Below are 25,538 nucleotides of genomic sequence, written 5' to 3' on the forward strand. Positions count from 1 at the left end.
CTGCTCGGCATATCTAGTCGTGGCCTAAGAATCATAGGCCCACGAGAACGTGACAATCGATCCCCATCCTGCTCCGCCCGCATAAACATGTGTACTAACTCAGCATAGGAGGGTATGTTAGCACAGCACATCTTCGAGCGAATATCAGGTCGCATGCCCTCTGAAAAATGCCACATCAGCATCTGCACGTCAGCAAGTACTGTAGGGACGTACCTGCCCAACTCCGTAAACCGGTGCTCGTACTCTGTCACTGACATGCCTCCCTGTCTGAGGCATAAGAACTCATTCTCCTTCTCGTGTTGGTACGTCTGGGGATAGTACTTCTCATGAAAGCGGAACTCAAAAGCTGCCCACGTCCATACATAGTCAACTGCAATGGTCCGCAGGACACTATCCCACCACAAGCTGGGCTCCTTTTCAAACATAAAGGTGGCCAACTCAACCTACTCCGGTTCTGTACAATGTAGCATCCTCAGCATCTTAAAGATGCGGTCTAGCCAATATTCGGCCTCCTCGGGTCTGTAAGAACTCGCAAATGTAGGAGGCCGCAAGCGCTGGAATCGCTCGAGGAGGCCACTCATACCCAAGTTCCCCGTAGGGTATACAGCAGGTGCAAGTGAAGGCACACCCTCATCCTAAGCGGAAGGCCCTACAGTCTCAACAGGGCGTACAGATGGTGAAGGTGGAGTTGCACTTCCACCTTGAGCTAGGACCCCTGCAATCGTGGTTAAGAGCTGCTGGTGCTGCTAGTGCATCATCATCATCAATCGCTCCAACCCATCAGTAGGTGGGGCCGACTGAAGCTCATGCTGCGTCGAAGAAGACGCACGGTTTTGCTAACTGATCGGTGGTGTGTAAGGTGGCGGCCTAACCGTAGGACCAGTAGAAGGCTGAGGCTTAGGTATAGTCTCACGAACCGGGCCCAAACCAGGGTCCATACGACCTTCACCCTGGGGAGGTGACTAGTCCATCGAATCAATAAATGTGAGGCGTGCCGTGCTCCGCGTGACCTTAGGTGGCATTCCCTATATGAAATAGGGTTCACTTACGTAAGATGTAGCATAGCAATACACAATCTTTTAAGCATTCCACACAACTTCTTAGTAAAAGAGACCGCATGCATTTCATTTTCCAAAATTGTCACAATACATGAAATACACATTACATGAATCATGACAGGAAATGCATGAAAGCTATTACAAAGAAAGACTACCAACGTAGAGCAACTGCCAACCACAAACACACTATCTACCCACGATGCTATTAAGCTCTTAATCATTGAAATACAAACATTCTAAGACAGCAACAAAACAAGCTATGGGGCAACGACTTGGATGACTAGGCATCCGAGTCTGGTGACAGAGGAGTTGCACCCTTATCCTGCAGGCAGCACAGGATGGACTTCAAAGTGCGAGTCACCTTCTTAAACTTATATTTCACGAGGCCCCGGAGATCCATTATATCCTGTCGTAGGACAGCCTGACCTTCTTCAAGTTGAGCTAAGCAAGCTTGAACAGTGCCATGCTCCGGTACCGTAGGAGGGGAGTTCTCATCCGTATCCTGGGCCTCCTCTTCTTCCTCGCTCTGTTCTTCTTCTATTTCAACTCCCTCTTCTTCCTCACTCTCTTCCTCTTCGCTCTCTGTCTCATCCTCACTCTCTTCAAGTCGGGCTTGTCGTTGCTGTGGCCCGATTCCCATCTCATTGAGAGTCGCTTCATTGATGTAATGGATCGGCACCGGTTTTTCCGCCCCAAGCCTGTAGCCAAACTTATGTGCAATCTTGCATATGAGTCTGCCGAATGGGAGCAAATCCGACTTTCTGTTAGAGCGTGCGGTGAGAACTATCTGTCGCAGAATATACGTAGGCACATACAACTTCTCTCCCTGCCCCACTTGATATAGAAAATCTACCATCAAGCACGTGCACTCACTGCGGTTGCTCCACCTGGGGTAGACGTTGAATGTGAAGATGTGGTGAAGCAGACGGAAGTCGCTAGACATATTGGTCGCTAGAAGGCTATTGTTAGATTGCCACTGAACCAGTTGGCCACAAAGGGCCCATGTGTGGTGATCTCTTTCACATACACTCCTCAGATTCTTCTCAGTTGCATGTACCTCGCCAAGAGGCACATTCATAAGCCAAGATACCAAACCAACGTCGATGGTGGATTTCCGATCACTTCCACAAGGGATCTTAAACTACAAGGGCTCCAGGTAGGCTCTCGAATGTGGGCATAGAAAGCTCGGACAGTGCCCACATTTGCGCGGTACTCGCCCTCAAATAGCGACCCCACCCGGCCTCTTCCAGACGCTCGAACAAGAGGTATTTCCCAAATAGCCTTGCATCCACATGAGCTTCAAAAAGGACTCTACGGCCCTCATAAACTCCATGCGACAGCTCCGCCAATAGCGTCCTTCCGACGGGAGCCTGGGGATCAAGATCCCGTTTAGTCTGAAACTCCCGATTGACGCTCGAACTTGCGGCAGCACCTCTCGATCTCTTCGAACGAGTAGGGCGACTAGGCCCAGCTTCTTCCACAGGAGCTCTTTTCTTTCCCATGATAGAAAGAAGGGCGGAAAGAGAGAAAATAGTCACCACAAGGTCAAAAAGAGTCATTGAACTAAAAGGAAAAGTGGGTATAAGATGGATTATGGGCTCATAAGATTGTTGAAGCACACAATGGTAGTTGTGTGCTCCAAAAAGAGAAGGAATGAAGAAAGTTGAAGGAATATGGAAGATTAGAAGAGGGATTATTGGGTTTTAAAATCTTGAGCTACAAAAGGAGGATGTGTAGGCTCAAATGAAAGGAAAATAAAGAGGGAAAATGATGAAACCAAGTAGGTTAGTGAGCTTACACGAATTTGAGACTCAAATGGAGGGTTTAAGAGCTCAAATGAGAGAATGGAAAGGGGTTGGCAGCGGTGGTAGAGGGTTTTTGAGGGGGTAGTGCAAGGGTTGCACGAAAATGAGAAAGGGAGTGCTTGAAGGAGGGATTTGAGTGAAAAATCTAAAATTTTTGGAGGAAAGAAAAGCTTAGGGTGGTGGTTTGTGAAGGAGAGGTGGTGTAGGAGGGTTTTTAATCAACCTCACCTGCGTGCGTGGGCCCCACAACAGCCAGGAATGATCGGCCCGAGCCGGCCTGCCCGGCCAGGCCCGTTTGGCGGCGAGGCCTCGCCAAACCGGCAAGGTCCTCGCCGGCCACTGGACTTTTTGGCTAGGGCTCGCCCTTTGGGCAAGGTCCTCTTGCCCCCTGGGTCCCAAAAAGATGTGGGTCCCACCCTGGGTCCCCCTGGAAGTGTGTCATTTGGCCCCCGACTCCGTTTTGACTCATTTCGGGTCATTTCGAACACTTTCTGATGTAACCTCGTCTTTTCTCGATTGTTGAAGGCTGAGATTGGGTAAATCATAGTCTAAACTCGTCGATTGATGGTCTGGGGATGATCCGGGGTCGACTCAAGCAATCACGGATGTGTACAGACCCGATCTCGGTGATCATTTTTGATGAACTTTGCCAATTGCAGAAATCGGGGAATCCTAGGCTTGTTTCTAAATTTCTCTCCCACTCAACTATATTGCAAAGCGTCAGTGTACATCGTGTGATCATAACCCAAGTCCGGTTTAATCTAAATCATGCTCTGATACCAACTTGTAACGCCCTGAAAATCGGGGATCGAGCATAAACTCAATCCACGAGTTCCAACACATCACTTATGTAACATAAATAATGATGATTAAATGTTGTCTGTGTTAGTGCATTAATTATGAGTAGGATTATACCAAAACAGTAATTCTTACTCCAGATCAATTCACATAACGCAAGAGGAAGACTGAAAAATGTATATAAACGTGTATGAACCAAAAAGATCACGATCGGTCTCCAGAGTATGAATACGTCACTGAGTCATCATATACATGTAATAGTTTAAAATAGTTCAACTACAAAAATAAACCCTATAGCCCCGTCGATCCGGATAGCCTAAGCGAAACCCCCAGAGAACTGCATATATGAGAACTCATCATGATCATCATAGTAATTGGGCTTCGCCTCCTGAGTCGCATCATCATTTGCAACTAAGACAGAGTCTGGTGGGTGTTCAGAACACCGTCTCAGAACGTGGGAGTGAGTAATCAACTCAATGGAACAATAAAGCAAAGGTTAACATGTTCTCAATTCAGTCAAGCAGTAATGATAAAGCAATACAATCAAACATCCCTAAGTACTCTGATTAATGCAAGGATGAAATGTAAGCATGATGCATGCCCTCGCTTACACTCCCTCGTGCGACACCATCTTACGGTCGCAGCATGCTTTCTTCCCTCTGTGCTTTTCAACCCGGGGCACATGCAGTGCGTGACATGAGCGTGATTACCGAGTTATTACTAATCCTTTTCATACAGCAGGATTGGGAAGCTAAGGTACCTCCCTTATATCATTCCCAAACAATGATCCATTCTAGGGTCGTCAGTCCTAGTAAATCTCATACGATGATACGGTTCTAGGTCGCTGTAAAGGGCTCGTCACCTTATCAGTGCAGGCCTAGTGTCACGCCCCAAACTCGAAAACTGGGCTCACAAAATTTTTGATTTTCGAATCCGGCGCCGACAGCCTCCGTAGAACCCCATTCTCGGCTCCCAGTGCCCATTCGCCAAGTTCCGATCCTGGGATGCTACGAGGAGGATTTTCAACATTTGATTCATAATAAGCATAACCAAAGGCATAACCAACAAACAACAACCAAAAACTTTATCACATTTCTACTATGATCAAAAACTTTACAAGTACAATGAGCATAAAGGGAAATACAATAATGATGAACAAAACTCCAAAATAATCTGCCACGTGTTCAAGTCTCAGCGCTGCTGCGATCCAACGTCACCTGCACGCAACGGTTGTGCATAAGCTTATAGAAAGCTTAGAGGGTGGTGAAAGTGTGTGCTCAAGGTGGTAATGCAGTTATGCAGTATCAGAGTAATGCGAAACATGCTGATGAAAGCCAAGAATGCCATTAGCCATACCAAGGCCATGTGGTGCAAAGCATTAATGATGTCGACCATACCAAGGCCATGCAATGCGAAATGTAACTCAAGTATACAAATCCTCATCTAAGTCCACATATCAATACAGCTCAAATCTGAAATATCATCGGGGTCTAGTACACTTTAAACCAGATCGCCGCCCCATCGCGCGCAATAAGGTAAGTGGAAGAGACCTCACTATCCGCCTGCCAATATCGGGCTCGGCTCATCGATAGCGGACCCATTCTTCGAGCTGGTCAAACTCAGCCTAGCATTGCCCCCTACTCTCGTTAAGGTAGTTGAGAATCTCTTCTCAACGCCCATATAAAGTACAATATATTACACACTTGTTCATTCAGACATTTCTACAAACACTTAGACTACATATTTCAACATACATGATGTATGTTGGTGATAGCACACATTAGGACAAATCCTTTTGCCAAGGAGTTGTTACACATACAACTAGCACAAACACACGGCAATTAATCATGACAAATGCATGTTCAAATTTCATACATATACGATACTTTCTACGTATACATGGAATACACTAAACTCAATATAGTTCATATATATCAGAAACGCGATACAAACATCGCATTTGGCATGTGAAATTGCACCCACATCAGTAATAAACCATTAACCGACATTAAAAGCCTTGAAAACCATAACTTATACGTTTATAGTCCGCACCTTTCACCGGTAGACTCGTAACGAACTCAGTTTTAAAGCTAAGTCTTTGTCTACGGCAGATTGGAAACCTATAGCATAAATTACGTTAGCTATTTCATAACTTACACTATCTGAAACCCTAAAACAGATTAGGGTTAGGTTTTCTTACCTAAGAACGGGATTGGTATCGACCGTATAGCGACACAGGAGCGGCGGTTGAGTGCGTGGAGTAGCGGGATCGAATCCCAGGAAGAATCTCCAACTCTCACTCTCACTTTCACTCTTTTCCCTTCTCTTTTCTCTTCTCTCTCTCCTAGGGTTTTATCAAATTCGTATGGGGTATGAGAGAGGGTGTTTAAGGTCCTTATATAGGCCCAGGTTTGATGGGAATGGCCCCAGGGCCAAGGTATACTTAGGTTATATCCAAATATGGGCCATTTCGGTCCAACGGGGCACTTCTGGTGGCCCCTTTTCCACGTGCGGTCGGACTTAAGCTCCCTGACCATGGATCTAGGTCAGGTTGAGTTTTCGTTCTGATCGAATTTACAGATTAGCCGTGGCGGACCAGTTTCAGTTCAACGGTCACGGTCACTTAATCAGGACCACAAGTACATCGACATGTGTGGGACATTTCTCCTGATCTGAGGGTGTATTTGGGTCAGATTCTGATGGTCTAAATCCTTATATTTGACCCGCAAGCGACACGACTCAGATTATTTAAATTCAGATTTTTATTTCTAAATATTTTCACATTTCTCACACTCTTCGCTTCGGGCTCAAGTTGTGTAGTTCTAGACACAATTAAGACTTAATTTTCGAGGGGGTCGTCAAGTCCAGTAATGCGGTCATATCCGTATAGTTTCAGGGTAATTGGACTTTCGACGTGCGGTCCAGGTCCGATACGGAGTTTCGGTGTGCTCCCGAGAGTAACTGGGTTTTGAGATAGATTCTAGATTTCAGGGTAATGTAGCGTCAATGATTCTGCACATTTTTAGTCTTGCAGATCATATTTAAAGAGATTAGTGCTAATTTCATAAGTACTCCAATTTAGCACTTGCTAGCATTGACCTAATTTCTAAAAGGTTTTGGTCCTGGATGAGTTCTGCCTGAGGTGGTACTCGGGTCCTTGTACGGATTTTTTCCGAGACGTTACAAGAAATCAAAGCCTAACCTAAACCTAAGTATTCTCAACGTAAAGTTCATCGACAATGGCACCAAAAACTTGATCGAACCCAAGGGTTGACAACCTCAAGTATAAATCTGCAATTTAGTAATAACTCGATAAGACCGAGGTCGATCCACAGGAAATTTAGTGAGAATATATTAAGAATTGATTTTATGAAAATTTTTGGTATGGATTTTTAATATAGAGAAATAGAAGGGTTGTAGAAACAATTACAAAAAGGACTAAGGATCCAAGAATCCCTAATTAATAGATTTTGAATTTGTCTTCTCAAGTTAATAACTCAACTAGAATTGGATTCTAATCCATTCTAATTGAAAGATAACACAGTAATATCGATAAAAAAAAATAACCAACATAGGTTAGAATCGTGATGGGCTTGATCTCTTATGAAGATTTACGTAATCACATCATAGGAAATTAAAATGATCTAATATATCCGAAGCCGACAATAGATCAAATAACTTTACAGATTGATTCCTTTCCCAATATAGGAATTTAATCACATCCAATCACAATTCAACATAAAAACCTTAACTTTCATTGAAGAAACAGATTAAATATCGAATATCTATTAAAAACTTTATCCCTTAGCCTTAGCTAAGAAATTAGCCAAGCATGACTAACATTTATAAAGAAAAATCGAAAAACAAATTAGAACCGAAGGATTGAGAAGGAATGATGATTCCAAGAAGCTCCACGACTCGTATGTCTCTTTCCTCTACCATAATTCTTACCTCAGAAGGCTTAAAACACCTCTTTAAATAGAAAAAGTTTGCACTGATTTGAAACCGACTTCAATTTTTGTACTTTTGTTATGCTTCAGCTACAACTGACTATAGCCTTCGGTCGCACTAAATTTGACTCTCGATTGCACCTGAATTTCTTTAATTTTCTCCTAAAGTATCTATCTCCCTTAGATCGCACCGAACATCCCTTTAATGGCACCAAACCTAGTTTTGGTCGGACCTATGTGTCGAGCCGAACTAACTCTAAAAATGACAGTTTGTTGTTGGACTCTTTTGTGCACATTCGGTCAAACCGAACTAACCTTAGGTGGGAACGAACAGTCTATTATTTTTGTTATTTGCACTGTATGATTTTTCAGTCTTTTCTCTATCTTTTGTACTCAACTTTCTTAGATCTTTGGAATGTGAATTCTTTATTAATGACTTCTAAATCTCTAAGTCTTCTCTTGATTAATTTTTTGACCTTTAATCCTTCTTCTTAAGCATAATTTCATCTTTATTTCTCGAATTACCTTGCATGTACAAATTAGATGTTTTTTAATCAATTAAGTACTTCGAATGCATGGAAACTAATGCAATTGAGAGGATAAATATATAATATTTAGATGTTATCAATAAGTTAGCCCCAAAAATAAGGTCTATATGATATTGGATGTCCCACATGGGGGCGACCTATTGGATAATTCTTTAGGCCAAATTTCTTTGAATTCGTTCAACAATGGCCTTAAACTTTGAGAAATATCTAAGGGCTCCGATTCTTCACCATTTACCAACATAGCAAACACCTCACTAATGTCCATGGATTCCTCCACAAAATCTTAAATGGTCAAGAGGGAGCTCCTCTCTACTTTAGAAGCTTCGAAGTGGTTCTCTGGTGTCATAGGGCCAAGGATCATCTTTGGACCGTCCTTAACAAAGATTTAAACATTGTCTCGTCCTCGGTGGGTTGTATCACAGTTTGATTGTCAGGGTCGACTGAGTAACATATGTGTAACATCTCAAAAAAATCAATACAAAGGCCTGAGTACCACCTCGGGCAGAAATCCCTAAGGACCGTACCCTGCCGTAATTTAGACGAAAATTAATTAAATACTGAACTAAATTAATTGGTGGATTTAGCTCGAACTACCATTCACACAAATGGTAAGACCCAAAACCACCAATACCGCTAACTCAACACTATTTTAAAACCTAGGAAGAATCTCAAAAGCTTGTTGCTCTCGGGAGCACATTGAAACTCCATATCGGACCTGGACCGCACGTCGAAAGTCCAATGACCGGGAAACTATAGGGTTATGTCCGTCCTACTGGGCTTGACAATCATCACGAGAATGGAGTCCATATAATATCCAAAAATGTACAACTTAAGCCCTAAGTAAAGTGTGTGAGAAACGCGAATATCTTTAGAAAATGTATTGAAACTTAAGTAAATTGGGCCAATCGTTTACGGGCGAAATTGAGGATTTCGGACCATCAGTTTCTGACCAAACTTTACCCAGGAGAAAAGGAAATTTTTCAGCTCATATCCGTATACTTGCGACCCCGATCGAGCAAGTTCGATCGTTGATCTAATACAGGTCCTCCACAGTCAATCGGCCGATCCAATCGCACTGAAATCACATCTTGGCATAGATCCATTGTTAAGGAACTTACTCTGTGATGTAGGTGAGTAATGGGCCTTCATATGAGCCTGGTTTGTCAAAAACAAGCACTCTTTGATTATAAACCAAGTATACCATGGCCCTGGGGCCATTTGCATCAGTTTTGGGCCTATATAAAGCCTTTAAACCACCACATTCCCATTTCATACGAATTTCTCTAACCCTAGGAGAGAGAAGAGAGAAAAGAAGAGAAAGAGTGAGGAGAGAAGAGAGTTCAGGAGATCGTTGCTGGGATTCCTTCCCACAACTCCACGCACTGAATCGCCTTCCTGTTACGCTACACGATCCATCTCAGCTATGATTTGGGTAAGAGATTCTAACCATAATCTTGATTTAGGGATCCAAATAGAGTAATCGACGAAATAGCTAACCTATTTCATTGCCTAGGTGCCCGACGTTCCATTTTCGAGAACGTAGTGTTTGAACTGCGTCCGAATCAAGTATTCCGATGAAAGGTGCGGACTATAAACATTTAGGTTATGGTTTTCAATGCTTTCAATGTCAGCTAATGGTTTATGTCTGACTTGATTGCTGACATATTGTTTTAGATACGACGTATTCGATATATTATGCATGTGTGAACTATGTTGAATACAAGATGCATCCCATGTGTTTGTTGAAATGTTTGAATGAACATGAAATTGTGATTTGTGCTTGTCATGACTGTTAATCTACAACACATGTTTGTCGTATGCCTGATGATTTCTCGGTATAAGGACTTGCTAAAATATATGTCGTAACTAATCTAGTCTATGTAGTTTGTGAAGTGTAACTTAAGTGTTTGAATAAGAAAATGTTGATGATTTGTACTTATTAAGTGTATTACGATAGGATTCTCAATTACCTTAATCATTTGTATAGTTTCTTTCATGTAATCATATTTACCGCTACACAATTTGTGGATAAAATGCAAGTGCTTGGTGACATGCTTAATGTGTTTGATGAAATGTTCAAATGAAGGATTTATTTGGATTGTTTGCTAAATGCTGATATGATTATCACATGTGTCTGCCTATTGCATCTGGGTAAGATTGGAGCTACCACGTGGCCCAGGCAATCAGTAACAATCCATGTACAGGTGGCTGAATTAGACTCGCCACCTTGGGTAATTCGACAAATCCGAGTTGCACGACGATTGTCAACAGTGGTTAGGCCACAAGGGGTGCTTATGCGCTCCATGTCGATCAAGTCTACGTGTGTTCGTACCAATCGAGCTTGCCAAACAAACCAATTGACCTATTGTTGTTTACCTTGTATGGACATCATTGCTTGAATCTAAGGTACCACTTACCAATGTAAAAGCCCGTTTCAACCATGGTACCATGATCCGCTAAGACTCATGAGCTGAGCATGGTGGTATAGGATACCACGTTCGAGCTGTCGGCCTACGCTGGGGTGATGAGCCTCCCCGTAGTGACCAGTGAGCAACCCAAACTCGTGAGCCGGGCATGGTGGTATGGGACACCGTGTTCGAGCTGTCGGCCTACGCTGAGGTGACGAGCCTCCCCGTAGTGACCGCGAGTATAAACTTTTGAATTTGCCTATCCACTGCTTTTCATTAGGGGTGATGCCCTACAACTTACCTATCGTATGTGATTAACTAGGATTGACGACCCTAGATGAATCCTTCAGTTTGGGTTAATGATATAAAGGGAGGTACCTTAGCTTTTTGAACTTGCTCTATAAATAAGCTTAATTAAGTACTCAGCTAACACGACCATGCATCGCATTGCATGTGCTTTGGTGAGGAAGTTACACTTTAGGGAGTGTCATGTGCGAAATTGGTTGTCGAAGTCGCTTGTGAGGAAGCTTTGTGCGAGGGCATGCATCATTACTACATACCATTCTTGCATTAATAAGAGTAGCTAGGAAGTGATTGTTGTATTGCTTTATCATTACTGCTTGATTGACTTGATAACATGTTAACTATTGCTTTATAGTACCACTGAGTTGATCACTCACTCCCACTCTGGGATGATGTTCTAAAACACGAACCAAACTCTGTTATAGATGCAGGTGATGACGAAGTCTATGCGGATAGATTGGACTTCGTAGATGAGGAGGAGGAATTCTCCTAGACCTTATTCTGATTCGACGAGATTACAGGGGCACATGGATTAGTTGGACACTTAAATTTTGATATTTTACCTATTTTGAAACAATACATGTACTTATTCAGCCCGGTTACATAATCATACTCTGGATGTTGTAAAACACTTACCTGTTCAAACATATATATATATATATATATATATATATATATATATATATATATATATATATATATATATATATATATATATATATATATATATATATATATATGTCTCAGTCTTCCGCTTGCTCAATTTAATTATATCTGGAGTATGATATGCTGTTTTAGAATAATCTCACTCATGTTTAATACATTAATATGGACAACATTTAAACATTATTATCCATGTTGTATAAGTGATGTGCCGGATCTCGAGAGTTGAGTTTTGCTCGACCCTTGAAATTGTTTTTAGCTTTGTTTTCATATAAGGTGATAATATAATGGTGTGGGCCCCTTTAACAGGGATTTAATTTTATACACGTCTCACAACTCTAGATCCAATGCTGTATCTGATCATTTCTCTTTTTACTCTTTCACTTTTCACTTGACTTTTTTTTTTTAAACCTATTCTTCCTTCAGTTGCCCTCCCTCAAAGAGAAAATTAATCAAGATCATTTATATGAGGAGCCCCACTGTAGATGTCCAGCATTCAAAAAGTTTCATAGCACTTGGATCATTGGCCAGGGCACAGCTCGGAAATTGGACTGGTCCCGGAAGAAAATTGTTAGGACTCCCAACTTTGACTGGCACAATCAGATAGTCAAGATTGACAACTCTGGTTTTCTTTTTTCTTTTTCTTTTTTTTCGCTATTACCACTTGTTCAGTGGAATCATAGTTCAATAATCTGAAAGATCGGCTCGACTTGCTATGCTATCCATCCGGGTCAGGTTGACTTGAAGACTAAGACCAATGACTCAACTATTGAATGATTAAATTAATTAATTGGGAGATAATAGTAGTAATAGTTAAAATAGTTGATCTCATATAAAGAATATAACAAGTGCATTAGCAAGCAACTTGAAGCACAGAGTCATATTGGTTGAAGTCTACACTCTCCAGATGAGGTGTCAAATCACATTACACTAAACCCATTTTACTGAAAAACAACATGACTCAGAAAGTGACTCTGCCCGAGCCGTCTTTGTGAGTTGAATCGAGTTGACCACGCTTGCAGATTGGCTTGACCAGTCTTGTTGAGTTGGGAGCAAGTTTCCGCGTGGTTCAGCTCAAAATCTCAACAAGTTGAGTGGCCTTGGCGTTTGATGACTTGCGGCATGTTAATGGTAGGTGTGAGTTAACCAGTGGCTCAGCTGGAAATCTCTCTGCAATGTTGGATGACTTCGTAGCATTTTGATGGTATCTGGTAATAAAGGATACCATCCAATCTGGCACAAAATCCCAGCTTCTCATACACATTAATGCCAGAAATTAGGACATCTGGTAGACTTCTAAGAGACGTAGATCATTGACTTAATCAGCCCCGGTCCAAAAATACGCCAATTGGACAGAAAGACTTATTTGACTTTACAGAAACGGATGGTTAATGGCCTGAAAATTGCAATCAATAATGACACCATCTGAAGATATTGATGCTAACCACAATCTCTGGCTTGGAGAACTTGTGGTTATAAATAGAAGGCTTATGTTTGTGTGATTTGGATCATCTAATCAATCTAATTCTTGCATGGTGGCCTATAACAGATGGGCAACCAAATCACCATGTATGCTAGGGTCCACTTGAAGCAGGCGACATCTTACCTTTCACGCATGTAATATTAGAACAATCGATCTTGGCAATGTTCGGTTTTCATTAAAATGTAGCAATAAAAAAGGAGCAACACAAATGTAGTATTAAAAAATAAAAATAAAAAAATCCACCCAAGCTTGTGGACAGAAAAGAAAAACACGTATACCGTTTAGTTAATGGAAGCATTTACCACATAACCCAACTCACAAACTAGTTCCAACATCAATGCCAAAGATTTAACAAATGGAAAAGAAATTTACACTGATCACAAATCACAAACTGTTATTAACATCAACAGCTGTTAAACTGATGCATTCTCATTCAAGGATCTTGCTATCCGATGCCTCTTCAGAAGGGCAATGAGTTGGTTGTTGGGGAACTTTCTTTAGTGTCTGAGGCCAGGTTTTCACGAGCAACAACCAGTATTTGGGGCTGCAGTATATTCTTGTTTCTGTTTCAAAATATTCCTCTTCACAACTGTTGATCCTTCTTCCAATAGACTAGGTACACCAAGAATCTGCAAAAAACACCATCACTACTACTCAATTGTATGAATATCAAGAATGATTGTCAGCTCTCTTGAACAACTTGCTCTTCATATGCATCTGAGATCTGAACTGATCACAAGGTAGGCTGGTTCAAGCCGATAGGACAATCCCAACCCTTGGATTGGAGGATTTTTTTTAGGAAACAAAAAAATGGACAGTGAAAATATTTGTGTCCCTGTGTGGACAATCCTAACCCTTGGATTGGAGAATTTTTTTAGGCAAAAATGGACAGTGAAAGGAGTGTCTGTATGTGTTCACGTGCGTGCCCTAGGAGTAAAGTGAGTGTGCACGTGCATGTACCCCTGGAGTGAAATGAGTGTGGCAACCAATACACGTTACCGGGTAGTAATGGCTGTAACAAACATCATGGAAAAAAAAAACAACCTATAACCGCAGTTAACTGCCCGTTATGCCCCTTGTAAATGCCATAACAACTTTGTAATGGTATGTTACGGGGCAAATATAGGTTTTCATATTATTATTTTTTCAACATTACGGGGCAAATATAGGTTTTACGAGTTTTTTTTTTTTTCAATAAAAAAAAGAAAAGAAACAGTAACGGCCGTTATGGGGGCCGTAACAGCCGCTATGACCCATATCGTAAAGGTAATGGTGGTGGCCGTTATGGCCACCGTTCCGTTACAAAATACCTTGGTGTGCGTACCCTTGGATTGGAGTATTTTTAGGGACAAAAAAAAAGACAGTGAAATGTCTCTCTCTCTCTCTCTCTCTCTCTCTCTCTCTCTCTCTCTCTCTGTACCTTTAGATTTGAGTACTTATCAGATAAGACAGTGAAATGTCTCCCCCTCTCTCACTCCTGCCTCCCTCCTCGCATGTGTGTGTGTGTGTTCCCTTGGATTGAAGTACCTTTTTCTTTAATGAAAAAATGGACAGTGAAAGTGACGGGTTACAGGATTGACGATCGAAAAAACAAGGTCCTTGATTACACAAGTAGGGAAAGAAAGGAGAACGGGAATTTTAGTGGAAAATCCAAAGTATTTGGCTTGCAAATTAGAAATCCAAACACCCACCGAAATTCAACAAGAAGGGTCCTCTAGCCTCTTGCTAGAAGATATGAAATTTCAATATTATTTTATTTTATTTATTTATTTATTTATTTATTTTTATTATTATTTTTGTGAAAGGTGAAATTTCAAGAAACTTCAATCCAAAATTCCTTTACAATTACCCAAAACAGAGTATTTATATTAATTCCTACTACCCAACAAACTTGTAACAAACTCCAATAAACCTCCCATCTAATCTTGATTAGGCTCAAGTAATCTTGTGACTAGTTGTTCTCAGGTGTTGCAGTTTCATATCCGTTACAATATGGCTGTAAAGGCCATTACATATAAGTAACGGTCATGACCGGTCTGCAATACAGGGGTGAAACAGGGCAATTAGTGTTTTGGGACCGGATCAACCGTAACGGCCATTACGGGGATTAACAATCATTTGCCCCGTAGAAGCTCCAATGGCCATTTTTTCAAAAAATTAAAAAACAAAAGTGATATCTATGCCTTTTGATTCTGATTTCTAGTTCTAATGGTTGATTGTGATGTGTAAATATTAGAGACACATAACCATATCCATAGATTCACCAGACAACCAGATACATCACTCTCACCAAAGAATGGACCGTTTAGCTATCATAAACATGTTCAAAACGAAAAATGAATACATTATAGGAATATTTACATTATTCTGGATTTTCTAAATATTTTTCCAGAATTTGTCAGGCAAACAAAAAATGTCAACCATTACGGGGGTTGTAACTATCGTTAGACCCACGTATCGGCTGTTATGGCCAATACCCGTAACAGTAACGGTGGTGACTATTACAACCACCATTGACCTTGGTTCTAACACTAACTGTAACTATCTCCACTAACCACTAACTACCTATGAGAATCACCCAAGATACCCTCAACTTCCCTCACGTGCTTGAAATTCCGCTCATGGCCCACCTATATTGCATCAAACTCCTCTAGTTGGGGGAGAAATCACCATCAAGGTAACAATTTCTATCTCACTCTCCGTCATTCTTAGGTGTATTTGGGTGTCAAGATGTGGCCCCACCACAAATAAAGGATTCTACCATCCCCCAGGGTCAAACGCAACATTCTCTTGTTGAACAATTAGAAACATGTTTGTCTAATGGACTGTACTCAGGACATCGCCGTGAATTGTGAGATATTGCCTCTCCCAGTCGTAAAGGGCTCTCCCTTTAACCTTGATCAATAAGAAGTACCCAAACAATCTCAACACCCCTTGAACTCCAATCGTAAATCATAGCAATTCCACTGTACCAATTGCTCCCGAGTTCATGGTAACCATCTATATCATAGATAACAATGCACCCAACAACTTAAAGTGTCCACCACACGATTTAATGTTCCAACCTTGTGCTTGAGGGAAAAGGTATAGTCTTGCAATAAAAAACCTTCTAGTGTTGCCACATAAACAACACTATCCATGGAGACTTGATGCTCAACCAAACTTCTAACCAATGATTACAATATTGATAACATTGGCCTATATTATCGGTATCGCACATGGGCAATACGAAATTGGCATGGAATGTCTCAAATCATGAGTACCGACTAATGTATCGTCAATGTATCGCAATGTATCACCAATATCGCAATGTATCGTGAGATATTGACGATCTTTCCTTTGAAAAAATCCTTCGTATAGACGATAACTGTCAATATCGACAGATATCGTCGATACCAAACAGGAACAATAAGGACTTCTACCAAAAACCTTTTCTAACTCTCTTTTTTTTTTTCTTTTTCTTTTTTTTCCACTTTTTCCTTCGATTTTCTGTCTTCCAAACAAATTATAGCAGATTTTGGTCCATCATTTGCAATCTTTTGAGAGAGAAACCAAGATTTCAAAGCCGATTCAAGACCTTTCTAAATTTGGGGTCGGTTTTCATTGGCAAGTGTTTTTACATTTCAATCCTTTTTTGTGTAAATTGTACAAAATCAATGTGAAAAGGTTAGAAATTCTTAATTCATGTTTTGCATGAAAAATCAAGAATTTGAACTTTCAATTTCAAGATTTGAGGGTAGGTGGTCTAATTTGAGGAAATTGGAGAAAATTCAAAATTTACGCAATTTCTCCCAAGATTGGTTGCAAATTGCAATCTTACACTCCAAATACAAAATCAACATGTATGAGGGCTGATCTACTGACTCATGAAGTGTTTATGATTTTTTGGAAAAGAAATTAAAATAATTAAAATATTCTTTTTAAAATTCACTTCTAGCAGCGATCAATTGAGTCCAATTTCACAGTATTTACGAGTGTTTGGTGAAATCATCATCATTAGAGCTGTACACGAACCGAGTTAGCTCGATTAACTCGCTCGACTCGACTTGAAAAACTCGATTCGACTCGGTTCGAAACTGAGTTCGAGCTGAGTCGAGCTAATTTTTTTAGCTCGAAACAATTTTGAGTCGAGTTCGAGCTCGACTCAACTTAGATCGAACCTCAACTAGAATAGACTCGAATCGAATTGGCTCGGTTATTTTGATATTGATGTTGCTCGCCAAGTGTTTGATGAAATGACTCAATGAAGTGTTGTTTCGGGTGCATACATTCTCCACGGGTTCAGCTAGTGGCAAGGAAGGAATGGATATGAAACAAATCACTACAAAATTTTATTTTATTTTTTTTTAAATCACATTATAAAACTGCCCTCAAATCATGATTTTGATGTTGCCCGCCGAGTGTTTGATGAAATAAATGTATAATGTTGTTACAGTTTTGCATTCTGTGAAAAACTGAAGATAGGCTTGAACTGGCCCGAGCTATTGACCGAATTGAGCCGAGCTAGCCAATCAAGCTCAAGGATCGAGCCAAGCCGAGTTTGAGCTGGGGTTAGCTACTGGCCAAGCCGAGCCAAGCTTGACTCGGCTCGACTCATGTACAACTCTAATCATCACATACACTCTAATTTGGAAATTTGAGGGTACGTCCGATTTGGAAGAAATTTGAGAAAATTTAAAATTCTCCCAAATTGGTTGCAATGTTACACTCCAAACACAAAATCAAACATGTATGATGCTTCATCTATTGATTCACGTCTTCTTACATTTATAATTATTATGAATTCACTTTGAACTTAGTTGCATTAGTTCAATCAAACAGGGCATAACTTAGGACATTATACAAAGGAAACCTATTATGCACATTTTTATGTGATGTTATGATTTAAAAGTGTGTATTAAGGTTCTTTTTAACAATCCCTAAAGTTTCATTGAAAAATTCAAACAATTTCCCAATGTTTTCCCATGTTTCCCAAAAAGTGTGATACATCACCTGATACAAATGATATATCCCATGCGATAACTGATACATATCTGTATCCCAAGGGTGCAATACGTAACGTGATACTGACACGATAAACATTGCTTCTAACTAGGATATGAATCTAATCAATACTACAATTGTTGATGAAGAAAGGAGGGTTCCGAGCCTCTAACGATTCACAACATCTGGAGTCCAAGGGACCGAAATCACTCACCATTAGTGCCTCGTATTAAATATTGTTACAAAACCATGAATCACATTGAAATGATTTTTCATTGAGAGATGACACTTACCCTTCTCTTGCATATTGTTGATTGATGCTTTTTCATTCATTAGCACCAATGGAACTCCCACCCCATAATGAACACTTTCCTATTGTCATGCAAAATTCGACAATCAAAATATACAGGACCAACAAACAAAACACAGCACGTTCCCATGGCTACACCATCACAACACACCAATATGTCATACTCCTTTTTAATGGGAAGGGGAAAGAGGCCAAGGTTTAACAACAGTTACTGGTACAGATGTAGTCCAATGACAACTGAGGTGCTTTTGATGGTTTATCCCCCTTTCATTCAAGGTTTCTTGTGTTTGGACCATGCTAGTTGATGATCAACATCCATCAGCTGTGATAGGGATGCGATCCTTTGTCGAAACATAATGGCTTGCATGGAGCTTGCAATACTGTCGTTGAAACCTTCCACCAATCTCCCACTATCACACTTGGATTCCATGGGAATGTTTGGCATGACAATTCGCGGTAACTTGATCATCTCCTCATAAAGGATCAACAATGCAGGGGCATTTTCACACCAGACTCGAGTGGGGTAGCCCGTGGGATGCGGGGACACACTCGGAGTGGGTGACCCATGTGATTTGGGGCCCACAGGGGAGGTCTCGTGTTCGAGACTCCTCACCGGAGGTAGTTAATGCGCATTTCACATTGGGCTCGAGTGGGATAGCCGTGGGATGCAGGGACACACTTGGGGTGGGTGGCCTATGTGATTTGGGGCCCACGAGGGGGGTTCGGCCGAGGTCCTAACCCATGATATGTGGGGCCTGGGCTATGAGATAAAAGGATTAATTCGCCATGCTTGACAGTTCGAGCTTTTAGAGTAAGTGGTTAATTGTCTTGCATCAAATTAGTATCAGAGCGAAAGGTCTCGTGTTCAAGACTCCTCACCGGGGGTGATTAATGCAGGAGCATTTTCACACTGGGCTCGAGTGGAGTAGCCCGTGGGATCCAGGGACACACTCGGGGTGGGTGACCCATGTGATTTGGGGCCCATGGGGGAGATCTCTTGTTTGAGACTCCTCACCAGGGGTGATTAATGCGTATTTCACACCGGGCTATTAATGCAGGGGCATTTCCACACTGGGCTTGAGTGGAGTAGCTTGTGAAATGCGGGAACACACTCGGGTGGGTGACTCATGTGATTTGGGGCCCACTAATGAGATCTCGAGTTCGAGACTCCTCACCAAGGGTGATTAATGCACATTTCACACTGGGCTAGAGTGGGGTAGCCCGTGGGATGCAGGGACATGCTCGGGGTGGGCGGCCCATGTGATTTGGGGCCCACGAAAGGGGTTCAACGAGGTCCTAACCCATGCGATGTGGGGCCTGGGCTATGAGATAAAGGGATTAATTCGCCATACTCTAACAGTTCGAGCTTTTAGAGCAAGTGGTTAATTATCCTGCATCAAATTGGTATCAGAGCAGGAGCTCGTCTTCGAGATTCCTCACTGGGGTGATTAATGCAGGAGCATTTTCACACCGGGCTTGAGTGGGGTAGCTCGTGGGATGCGGGGACACACTCGGGGTGAGTGAACCATGTGATTTGGGGCCCAAGAGGGAGGTCTCGTGTTCGAGACTCCTCACCGGGGGTGATTAATGCGCATTTCACACCGGGCTCGAGTGGGGTAGCCCGTGGGATGCAAGGACACACTCGGGGTGGGCGGCCTATGTGATTTGGGTCTCACGAGGGGGGTTCGTCCGAGGTCCTAACCCATGAGATGTGGGGCCTGGGCTATGAGATAAAGGGATTAATTCGCCATGCTCTAACAGTTCAAGCTTTTAGAGCAAGTGGTTAATTGTCCTGCATCAATCAAGTATCTCATGGCAGTCTTCAACATCGGAAAGCTTTCCGAAGTAAGTATCAATGTGTCACAGTCATCACCGTACATGATCACATTATCGGCATCATCATTATAATAATCGTAGATTAGGTCACCACTGATCTCCTGATTGTTACCCAACTCCATTGTACTAATAGTTGCTTGCTCTTGTCATGAGTGGAGGACTTAAGAGTAGTAAATGCTCGGCCGATGCCCCTACTTACCACCAGTTTTTCAGTAGCGCTCGTAGCGTACTCTACGTAGCGTAGCGTAGCGATTTCGCTACGTAGCGTTACAAATAGCGTTTTTCCCCTGTAGCGGTCGTAGTGTACGCTACGGATACGTAGTGTACGCAGGTAGCGTGCGCTACCTGTTTGGTATTTTTTTTAAAATTTTTTCAGTGCAGGAAATAGTGGTGAACTCACACCACAAGCCAAACTTAAGTTAAAAAAGAAAAAACCTAATTCGAAAGGGCTTCCACCCCCAAACTGAAGCAGTTGACGCAGCTGCTGTCCCCACCCTTCCATTTGGAGACCAAAAATCCTCTCACAGGGCCAATCCAACGCTGCCGACACTGCTCCTCTCCCCACCCTTCAATGTTGAGGTCGAAAATCTGCTGTCAGGTGCAAACCGACGCTGTTGACATTGCTCCTCACTTTTCAATCTTGAGTTTGAAAAACTGCTTCCAGAAGCAAACCAACATTTGCAGTTTTCACTGATTCAATCTTATCTTGAGACAAAAATAGGTACGCTCCTTCCTTTTTCTTTTTTTCTTTTTTCTTCTTTTCCTCTTCCTTCTCCTCCTCCTTCTTCTTCCTCTTCTTCTTCTTCTCGAACTGCTGCGGTTGCGGCCGCAGCTGCGGATTCTTCTTCTTCTTCTTCTTCTTCTTCTTCTTCTCTCTCTCTCTCTCTCTCTCTCTCTCTCTCTCTCTCTCTCTCTTCTTTCCCTCTTTTCTTTCGGTTTCCCCCTCTCTTCTTTTTCATTTCTGGTATAGACTGCGTGGCTGTTTCACAGCCACACACTTATTATTATTATTATTTTGTGTTCTGCGGTGCACGTTGAACAGTGCACTTGCACTATTTTGTTACACGGTCCGCTGTAATGTTTATTTTCCATCTAACCTGTTAATTGGGTCACACTGACATGGATGAAGGGAAAACACACATGTCAGCTTGATCTAAAACTTTTGTAGCCCCCAATAAATTTTTAATGGTGGACGTTTAATTATTGTTGTTTCTTATGGTGCGGTCCACCTGAGCTTTGGATTTGCCTCATTTTTGGGCTCATGCCCTAAAATTATTTGGCAAAATGGATGGACAGTGTGGATATAACACATTTATCACGGTGGGGCCCAAAAAACTTTGACACTTGTGTGCTACACTTCACAATCTGAGTCCCGCCTAATTCGGGCCCTTAAAAAATTGTACACGAGACATGTATTAACTTAAAAATAATAAGACCCTATCCATCAACTTCTTACTATTTAATATTTATCATATATATATATATATATATATATATATATATATATATATATATATATATATATATATATATATATATATATATATATATATATTTTTTTAAATTAAAAAATAGAAGTATTGTGTAGCTTACGCTACACGCTACGCTATTTCGCTACACGCTACGGAGGGTTGAACGCTACACAACACGCTACCGCTATTTAAAACACTGCTTACCACATCAAACACTTGAGAAATCATGTCTAGAAATTCTTTTAGACGGCTAATGGTGCTCAACCACATTCCATGATAGTGTGGGATGTGTTTCAGGGTTGTGTGGAGGAATCTTGACGCACACTCAACCACGGGGCTGATGTCGCCACTAAGGCCCAAAAGGACCCTTCTCCATGTGGGTTTCTTACTCCATAGCAGGTGGTCTTGCCTTCCACATCAAGACTCAATGGAAGGCTTCGGACACCGTTCACAATGGTTGCATCATCATCTAATCTCCAATTGCTGATCGGAAGCTACCAATGTAACGGGCCACGAGTTGCTCGTGGATCTCGTAGATATCCATTCAAGCCACAAGGTGGTTAAGTCAATGTATGCCACTATACTTCGATCACTTTGCCAGTTGCCACAAGTCTTGGAAGCATTGATACATCATTCAGTCATAATTGAACGGTAAAACCTCTTATGGGAGATAGGCACTTGACCATGCTAGGTGCAGATTGGTGCATTTGCTCCCACCATGGTAAGGCTTGCCCCTTTAAGAAAATTGCAACTAGTTTCACTTGCTTATTTCTTGGGATATCATGGAATCAAAGATCATGTCAACAATATCAATCCAATAGACATCTTTCACATGTGACCCGCCATGGAATTCAAGGATCTTGATCTTGATTCCAAGATTGTTGCATCTCCCATCCAACCATAACCCTCTTAAGCAATCTTCACACTCATAGAACTCATGCAAAGGCACCTTACAACGGGAGATCTGCCTCATCGACAATGTGACCCATTGGGCAGTTTTGCACATGGCACTGAGCTACATCCTCCATCTGCCTTCTTGGTCTTTCAATCTCCTCATCCATCAGATCCATCATCAGTTTTTCATTTTGGATGGCATCATGGCCTCCTCGAATTGCCTCAAGTCAGCCGGCAAGTGCTTCAACCACCGAAGGTGATGCTACAATACCTTCTCTTGCACAACATGAGCTCAGTGCACAGTTTGTCGACATCCAACGCCCGTAGCAATGTAGCTTCTCCCCCAAAGATTCACACAAATTGAGCAGCTACGACGGAGTTTTCATCGAAACCCTTGCTCCGTTACCAACTAACGACAAGATCGATGAATCAAGAAACTTGGTCCTTGATCACACAATAAGCAAGGGAAGAGTAATTCATTCAAGGACTCTCGAATTGCCTCAAATCGGTGGACAAGTGCTTCAACCTCCAAAAGCGAGGCTACAACACCTCCTACACAACTTCAGCTCAATGCATAGTTTGTTGATGTCCAACACCAGCAACATCACTTCTCCATCAAATATTCATGCAAAGATCAAGCAGCTATGGCGGAGTTTTCATCGAAACCCTTGCCCCCCCCCCCCAAAAAAAAAAAAAAGGATTCAAGAAGGGTTCTCTAGCATCTTGCTCCAAGAAATGAAATCTAATTCAAATTCAATCGAAAAGGTCCTACTATAATTACCCAAAATAGAATATTTACACTAATTCCTACAGCTACCTAACAGACTTCTTACAAATTCCAACAAAAATTCCTAACTAATCTTGATTATGCTTAACTAATATTGTAATTGATTATTCTAACTTCTAATGTTAACTGTCCATTACCTACCTTAACTAACTGTTATGGGGAAATCCAACTCAACGAATCAAGTCCACTACCTACCTCGAAGTCTGAAGAAGAGACCTCAGAGGTATATGATTGGTGAACAAGGGGGCCAGGTCCACCCTCGGTCCAAGCCGAAGCCTGCCTCGGCCTCTAGCCGTCTTGTTTGGTAACTCGACAAAAGGGTCGCATCTATTCACTAGTCAAGGTCCGAGGCTTGGGGTCGGAAGTACCTTAGTTCCCGACTTAGATCCGAGGCCAAGGCTATACGTGTACGTTCCGGACGCCTAACTAAGAAACTGCCTTACACAGACATGACCGGATATCCCGCCCACAGATACGCTCCTCTAAGACATGATACGCTACATAATCCCTAGATTACGGTCGAAATCTCCATGATCACAGTATCCAATTGATTGAGTAAATCGTGCCGAGATTAACGGACGCAGATCACCCAACATGCAGGTATAAATATAATGAGACTCCATTGCTACAGGTACACAACATCTTACACCCTTTTTCTACATTCAACTTAGACCCGGAATCTATAACTTGACTTAGGCATCGGAGGGTCTCCCGGCTTAGCCAGGGTCTCCTTTGCTCACCCCTTTGTGCAAGTCTAGGGACTGTCGGAGGTTCACCGCATTGAGTGGAGGGTAGTTCAAATTGTCCTCAACATTTTTTGGCGCTATCTGTGGGAAGCTGATATGAGAAGTCAGGTTCCTATTCTTAAGCATAATGGCAAGAGAAAAGAAGAAAGTGGTAGCTGTGGAACCGGAACAAAATGATCAGACTCGTTCCTCTTCACTACTTCACGTCAAATCGGCTCCGGGGCCTTCTCAGCGTTCTCGCAATCGGGCTAGCAACTATCGAGCTATGCAGAGTGAGATACAAGCCCTACGCAACGAAATTAACCAAATGAAGCGGCAATAGGAGCCGTAACCACGTCCTATTCCGGAAAACCCTGCTCAGGAAGTGGTTGGTCCAGTAGTGGAAGCCCATTCCGTGCCGAGGAGTATGAGACCCGAGGGGTATCAGTCCCCCCCCGACTCAAATCTGAGCTCCAGCCCGGAATACAGCAACTCAGGTTCCAACGAATGCCTCGGTCACCTCGGCTCTGGCACCAACCGATCTCCGCCACGAGTTGGAAAGGAGGAGGGGAAGGAGAACCCTCGAAATGGAAGACGCCCAAGAGATAGTGGCTGAAAACAAAGATCCGTGGGAGACACGGTTAGCGGAGCTCAACAACAAGATCCTAACGCTAGAAAAGAATCAGCAGCCGTTGTCAGTTCCCGCTGTTGTTCAAGTGATGATGGAAGAGACCGAGCCTCCCTTCACCTCTGCGATCATAAGCGAGGCGATGCCCCAGAGGTTTCGGATACCTCCCGTCATCCAACACTCTGGGTCTGGTGACCCGTCCGAGCATGTGGAGGTCATGGATGCAGATCCAGACAGCAACGGATGTGATAATGTGCAGAGGGTTTTCAATCACACTCACAGGATCCGCTCGGAGTTGGTACCGCTAGCTCAAACCCAACTCTGTTGGTTCCTTTGCGGAGCTTAGCCGATCATTCCTTACCCAATTCATAAGTGGCAAGAAGAGTCGGAAACCAAATACCCATTTGTTCACCATCAAGCAAGAGCCCAAGGAGTCATTGAAGGACTACATCGCTCGTTTCAATGAGGAAGCGTTGCAAGTGGAAGACTACGACGACAAGATGGCGCTCTCTGCAGTGTTCAGGGGTCTGAAAGAGGGGAAGTTCGCCTTCTCCATTGGAAAGAATCCACCAAAGACGTTAGCCGAGCTCATCACCAGGGCTGAAAAGTACGCTAACGCCGAGGAATTCTCCAATGCCCACAAAAATATCCAAGTAGCAGAGCCGACTAGCAAAGGGAAGAGGCCAAGGAACGAAGAACCTCAGACACCCAGCAAAGGGCAAGATGACCATGCTCCTCGCGATCGTCGTCCGAGCATAAAACCAAAGGGTAAATTCCGTTCCTACACCCCCCTCAACACATCCACCGAGCAGATTCTACTGGACATCCGAAGGTAGAAGCTTCTGAATTGGCCTGTTTATATGCAGGCCGACCCGGATCATCGAGAC

The 25,538-nt window shown here is 42.4% G+C and overlaps 1 protein-coding gene across 3 annotated transcripts in view; it reads right to left on the reverse strand.

Annotated features, from left to right (window-relative positions):
• Positions 1-13,274: 13,274 nt before the first annotated feature.
• LOC131225755 (ras-related protein RABC2a-like) overlaps positions 13,275-25,538 on the reverse strand; it is a 73,709-nt gene continuing 61,445 nt past the window's right edge. For all 3 annotated transcript variants that reach the window (XR_009161510.1, XM_058221346.1, XM_058221345.1), the window contains one exon: positions 13,275-13,645. Coding sequence is in view for 2 of the 3 variants with exons in the window: in XM_058221346.1 (XP_058077329.1) it covers positions 13,535-13,645 (111 nt within the window). In the remaining variant the exon portion in view is untranslated. The remainder of the gene's footprint in view (positions 13,646-25,538) is intronic.

Source organism: Magnolia sinica, chromosome 14, assembly GCF_029962835.1.
Source record: "Magnolia sinica isolate HGM2019 chromosome 14, MsV1, whole genome shotgun sequence".
Lineage (NCBI taxonomy): Eukaryota > Viridiplantae > Streptophyta > Magnoliopsida > Magnoliales > Magnoliaceae > Magnolia > Magnolia sinica.